The sequence below is a fragment of the Emydura macquarii genome, unplaced genomic scaffold (assembly GCF_026122565.2).
Source record: "Emydura macquarii macquarii isolate MOO-44397 ecotype Brisbane River unplaced genomic scaffold, CSIRO-AGI_Emac_v2 contig_1483, whole genome shotgun sequence".
NCBI lineage: Eukaryota > Metazoa > Chordata > Testudines > Chelidae > Emydura > Emydura macquarii.
Window position 1 is genome coordinate 3,337,189 of NW_027131620.1, and position 6,000 is coordinate 3,343,188.

At 61.5% G+C, this 6,000-nt stretch overlaps 1 protein-coding gene across 3 annotated transcripts in view; it reads left to right on the plus strand.

Moving 5' to 3' along the window:
• SLC2A4RG (SLC2A4 regulator) overlaps window positions 1-6,000 on the plus strand; it is a 42,102-nt gene extending 36,102 nt beyond the window's left edge. Inside the window, exons 5-9 of one of the 3 annotated variants that reach the window (XM_067554049.1) lie at window positions 619-719; window positions 1,134-1,395; window positions 2,780-2,902; window positions 3,889-4,013; window positions 5,212-6,000. In XM_067554049.1, coding sequence (XP_067410150.1) covers window positions 619-719; window positions 1,134-1,395; window positions 2,780-2,902; window positions 3,889-4,013; window positions 5,212-5,323 — 723 coding nt within the window. In that variant the 3' untranslated portion in view covers window positions 5,324-6,000. Of the gene's footprint in view, window positions 1-618; window positions 720-1,133; window positions 1,417-2,779; window positions 2,903-3,888; window positions 4,014-5,211 lie in introns of all 3 variants that reach the window. The other 2 variants (XM_067554050.1, XM_067554051.1) reach the window with 2 other exon arrangements.

Below are 6,000 nucleotides of genomic sequence, written 5' to 3' on the forward strand. Positions count from 1 at the left end.
AAAGGGGCCTCGCCGCAGCGGCAGGAGAAAAAGGTTCATTCCCCGCCCCCAAAGAGGGGGCTTCATGGGGGCCGGGCCCGGGGTCCGGGTTGCAGGGCCGAGGGGTGTTGTCTATGGGGCGTGACTGCAGCTGAATTACGGTAACAGTGAGGGGCTGTTGGCTCTGACTCCCCCGCCGAGCCCGTAACTGAACTTCAGAGTCCAGTCCCCTGCCCGGCACGCGGGGGCGAACAGGAAGCCGGAGCAGTTTGGGCTGCGTCCCTGCAGCGAGCTGGGCTTTTCCCGCTGCCGAGCGGTCTTCAGCCCCTCTCCCAGCACCTTTTCTGTCGGGCGTCCCAGCTGCTTTACAGGCAGCAGATGAGGCCCCAAACTCCCCCCCGGAGAAGGGAGCGTAGCTATGCCCACGTTCAGGAGCTCACCCTAGCCAGAGGGGGAATTCTCACGGTTCCCTGCTCCGACCGCTGGCCCGCGTTCCCTCCCCGCGCACGCTCAGCCCAGTCAGTGGGCTCGAGAGCCTCTGCCCCCTTTCCAGGTGAGGATCTGAGCCCCACGGAGCGGGGCTGCCCGGGCCCCGAGTGGAAGCTGTGTGCCTCATTTTCTCTCTCTCTTTCCCCCAAGAATTCCACCAAGGTGATGTTCAAATGCTTGTGGAAAAGCTGCGGCAAGGTTCTGAGCAGCTCCTCGGGGATGCAGAAGCACATCCGAATCGTGCACCTCGGGTAGGTGGGCTGGGTCCTGCGGCGCTCGGGGCGGCACCGGGCAGCCCAGGGAGTCGGAGGAGGGCTGGGAAGGAAGGAACTGTGTCCTGTGGGCAGGGCAGGCTCTCCCAAAGCTCATCCCCTCCTGCAAATCTGCCACTCGGGAAGCCTCGCGCTGGCGCTCTGTCCTGGAGTCCATCAGCTCCATCCCCTTCCTTAATCAGCCCAACAGGAGATTGCTGAGCAATCCCCGGCCAGCCCCTATCGACGGGGGTGAGCCAGACGTGGAATCCCCCTGGCTCTCCTGCTGCCCCCCGAGGACTGGTAGATAGGCTGGGGCGCTCCCAGCAGGTATCCAGGACCTTTGGCCTTGCCCGCTTAGCTGGGGCAGGACTGGTAACACCTCTGACGCCCGTCTCCGCTTTCCCTGCGCAGCCGGAAAGCCGACCTGGATCAGAGCGACGGAGAGGAGGACTTTTACTACACGGAGCTGGACGTCAACGTGGACTCCCTGACGGATGGGCTGTCCAGCCTGACCCCCGTCTCGCCCACCTCTTCGGTGCCACCGGCGTTCCCGGTCCTGGAGGTGCAGAGGACCCCGCCGGTGCCGGTGAAGCCCGAGGTCTCCGTGGTGTCTCCTCTGAGTCATTCAGCTCCAACGAGCTTGTGCCACGTCCATACCGACCACGCCTATCAGGTGGGCCATGGGGAAGAGCAGGTGAGACTGCGTTGGTGGGGAAGGGGGACCCACCGATGGTGGAGTGATGCCTTTGCGGACCCGTGGGCCCCTTGATCCCAGAGTCGAAACCATGTCGGGCTCAGCCCAGGGCGACTCCATTGATGTCACCTGCGTCAGTCCTGCTGAGTGTCCCTAGGACAGGGCGCATCTTCCCTGGGTGGTCTGAGGCACCTGCAGCACCAGACAAGCCTCCCAGAGGGTGTTTGTGGGTGGAGGTCGTGGGTGGCGCCTTTGGAACGTGGCCCTCTCCATGTCTCCCTGTTGGGAGCTGTGCGGCATTTTCAGGAAGTGCTTTCTAGCTGAGGGGCGCTTAGCTGAATTGAAAGGCTCCGTGCTGGGAAGGAAAGGCTTGTATCAGGCAGGGTGGTGCTGTGAGCTGTGGAACTCACTGCAGCAGGAGGCAGGTTTGCCTAGAGGGACCGAGGCTCAGTCTGGCCTCTGATCTTTGCCCGCACGACCGGCAGTGTGCGTGGGAGCCAGGCTGTCTGATCTGGATGCAATGGATGGGAGCTCGGCCGCTATTGCAGGCACAGCCAGGGGCGCGTGTGGAAACGTGGCTCGAGTCAGAGTCCGGCTTGAGGCTGGCGGGAGATCTGGGAAGTTTCAGGGAGGACAAAAGATGAGAGCAGCGGCAGAGCCAGGGTAGAAGTGACCAAGGGCTCTTGCTTCTTGTGCTTTAGGGCTGAAACTGCTCAGCTTCCGGGCTTGGGGGACAGTCCCTCCTTGCCACCTGGTGTGGTATTTGTGGGGCTTTAACCCCTTCCTCTCAAGTGTGTGTGGCATGGGCCAGTGGGAGGCAGAACGCTGGAGTGAATGGGCAGCTCCTGTGTTAGCGCATGTGATGTGAAAGCCCCATGCAGCCCCGGGAGCCCAGACGCCCATGGCAGGAAGGTACCGAGCACGTATTTAACGCCCAAACCCTGCTGGACATGGACTCCCTCTGCTCATCTCTCCTGCTTCCCCCACTGGAGCGTTGGCATGAAGTGCTGGCCCTGCCTGACGGGGCACAACATGCCCGCCGGGTGGCCAGGTGGAGGCTAGGTAGGGGCTTGTTCCCGGATCCCCATGGCCATTTTTTTGGCGCTGCACCTGTCCATCAGGTCTGCCCAGAGCTCGGCCCCCTCCGGGCAATGTGGGCGTAGTGCCGTGTTAGCCAGCCCTGAGTCCCCGCTGAGCTGGGCCCCACGCAGGGCAGCTCTCGCTGGGCATTGCCGCCACTGACCCGCAGCCGGTCACCTTGGGAGCTAGTCCCTGCCTTCCCCTTCCCAGCTCTTCCTGGCTGCCCCACGTCCACCCGCCCAGTTGTGTCTCACCCTCTCCTGGTTACGTTTGTGGCTTTCAGGCGATGGCTCCGGTCAGCATCTCAGCCGCTTCGAAAACCCTGCCGGGTGGGATGGGCTTCAGCATCTCCTGGCAGCAGCCACCACCCGCGCCACAGTCACCAGTTGTTTTTAAAGGGTCCCCGGTGAGTAACCAGACAGCGCCCCCCCCACTCCCCCCCACGCGTTGGCTGGCAGGAGAGAGGCGGCCGGAGTCCTAGAATGGCCTGTGCGGTCACCTCAAGGGGACGTGCGGCTGCCCTAGAACGGCACAGCTCATTCCCCAGACCCTTCCCGTCCCAGCTCCGGGTCCCGGTGCCAGAGGTGCCCAAGTGCAGGACGCTCTCTGAGAGAAGGGGACGTTCCAAGTCTGTCAGCGGAGAGGAAAGAGGGAGGCAGGGAGCAGTTTGCTGGCTGGGAGAATGCCGCAGAGACAGGGGAAGCGAGTGTGCCGGGCAGGGAGGGGTCTGAAGCTTTCCTGTCTCCGTTTTGCAAAAGGAGTCCTGTTCACGACAAGCCTGTGGCCTCGGGCAGGGTAGTTTTGGCTCAAAACCGGGCTGTTTCGGCATGAAACGGGGAGCCGCGTGCACTGAGAACAGTCGCGCTCGAGAAGAGAGACTCCAAAACGTTGCATTCTGCCCGCGGGGCTCGGCTTCTGCGTTGCAGCAGCTGCCGTGCGGGGCTCTTGCCGGGCGCGATGTGAAAAGCGAAAGAGCCCCGAATAGAAAAGTTTCCTCTTTTCCTAGATCTTCGATTCTATTCCTGTCTGGGCTCATGTGGCGCCCCGTGCCTAGGGACTGCAGAACGCTTCACATGCATGCGCTAAGCTGCCTGGGCCCTGGTTGAAGTCGGGGGTTGTTTCCCTTTTACATATGGGGAAACCGAGGCGACGTGAGTTGCACATGCTCACACAGTGAGTCTGGGGCAGAACGAGGGCCCTGCTCTCACCAGGTGCCAGTGTGGGGACCGCGGGCCGACGGCTCCTCGCCCTGCCGTGGGTTAGCGTCGGATCCCAGCAGGTGCAGGTCCGTGCTGGCGACCTGTCTGCTCTGCCCCAGCGGGGTCACGGCTGCTGGCCCGTGAGTGCTGGCTGTGACGGGAGGGTCTCACAGTGGGCTGTGTCCTCCCCCAGGGGTGCCTGACTGCGCTCCGCCCCGCCGGCGTGGGAGAGAAGCGGCCGCAGATCCCTCACCCGACCGTCATCAAGACACACACCGCGGTGTCCCCCTCTGTGCCAAAGCCAACCCTGGGGACCAGGTGAGTTGGGGCGGCGCCATCGGGACCCACCGTCCGTTTCTGCAGGGCCACAGCCTGAAGCGACCCTGCTGGGGTTGGAACCTGTGGCTCTTGGGAGAAGCCACAGCTGATGCGTGGGCGTCTCAGCCTCCAGCTGCGCTCCCAGCCTGGGAAGGAGCTGCACACTTCAGGTGTGTGAGCATTTAGTCCCTTCCGTGCCCCATAGACAGGTGGAGAGGAAAAGCCACGGGGGCCTGCTCTGGGAGCCGGATCCCTCCCCAGCTCCACTAGCCCCCTTGTCTCACCATTAATGTGCAGCTTAACATAAGAACAGCCATGCTGGGTCAGACCAGTGGTCCGTCTCGCCCGGTATCCTGCTTTCCGCCAGCGCCAGGCGCTTCAGAGGGAATGAACAGAACAGGTCATCAGCAAGTGACCCATCCTGTCCCCGTTCCCAGCCTCTGGCAAACAGCAATCCCTGCCCATCCTGGCTAATAGCCATAGATGGGCCAATCCTCCATGAACTTATCTAGCTCTTTTTTGAACCCCGTTCTAGTCTTGGCCTTCACAACATCCTCTGGCAAGGAGTTCCACAGGTTAGCTGTGCGTTTTGTGTGTGAAGAAATACTTCCTTTTGTTTGTTTTAAACCTGCCGCCTGTTCATCTCATTGGGCGACCCCCTAGTTCTTGTGTTATGAGAAGGAGTAAATAACACTTCCTTCTTTACTTTCTCCACACCAGGCCTGATTTTAAAGCCCTCTATCGTATCCCCCCTTAGTCATCTCTTTTCCAGCTATCTTGTGCTATGAGTGTGCAAGGGGAAGGTGCACGGCCGCGCTTGCGTCCCTGGGACCCTGGCACTGGGCCTTGGGGAGGCAGGGGGCGTGCGAGGACCAGGCGGCAGCTTGGCAGGGCCGTGGATAGTCTTGTCATCCCACTGAACAGATGCCACGTTCCCAAGCCCGGTGCTTGACCTTGTGCTGTCTTCGCCCGTGTCCCTGCCAGGGGTGGCTGTGCCCCTTTCACCTGCCACAGCTGGGGCACATGTGGGGTTCAGTCCTGCCCCCTAGGGTCTCAAAGAGCCGGGGCCGCTGCAGAATGCCTGGCCCCGTCACAGCAGCGCCCCAGGAGTGCGCTGCCCTCCGTCTCCGCCGGGCCCTGTCTCCCGTGTCCGAGGCAGAGCCCCGCTCTGACGGGCCCGTTCGCTCATCTCCCCTAGGAAGCCCCGCGGCGAGGCCAAGAAGTGCCGCAAGGTGTACGGGATGGAGAACCGGGACATGTGGTGCACAGCCTGCCGGTGGAAGAAAGCCTGTCAGAGGTTCGTCGACTGAACGCCCCCGTCCCCCACGCCTGGCCCCGCTGCCTGAGCCCCCAGACCCTTCTGGCTGCAGTGGAACCTCCGCGCTCTGGAAAGTCACCGTCGACGCTTCCTTCTTGCACATTTTGCACTTCACGTGCCTTTGAGCCCCGGCCCCCGGGGACTCAGCTGTGGCTAGCAGGAAACTGCCCCGGACTCAGGAAAAAGGAGCCCCTGGCCTGCAGTTGCTCTAAGGAATTGTAGGGCGGCGATTCTAGGCATCGGGGCGGGGGGAAAGGGGGTGCGTTAAAGGAAGGGGCTGTCCTTGAAAAGGAAAAACTCATCCCCGCCCCCACCCTCCTGCTGGTGCAACACGGCTCCCAACTCCCTTTTACGGCAGGTTCCCTCTAGGATCGGGCCTGTGAGAGTCGTCCGTCCGGCGCTTTTTTTTTTTTAATTATTATTTTTACGGAGCCTCGTCCCGTCTCCTCCCTGCCAATGTTGCGCTCTTGCCTCTTGGAAGCTTTACACGTACGCCACATACACACGGAGCTTTCCTTAGCGCCCTTCTGATTTTATTTTTTTTTTTTTTTTTTTTTTTTTAATTTTTTTTTTTGAAATAAGCTATGTTCTCTTCCTTCACTACGTTCCTCTCCCCTTCCTCCCGTTGTCTGGCGGCCTTCAGGGATCTGGCAGAGCCAGGGATGGTCC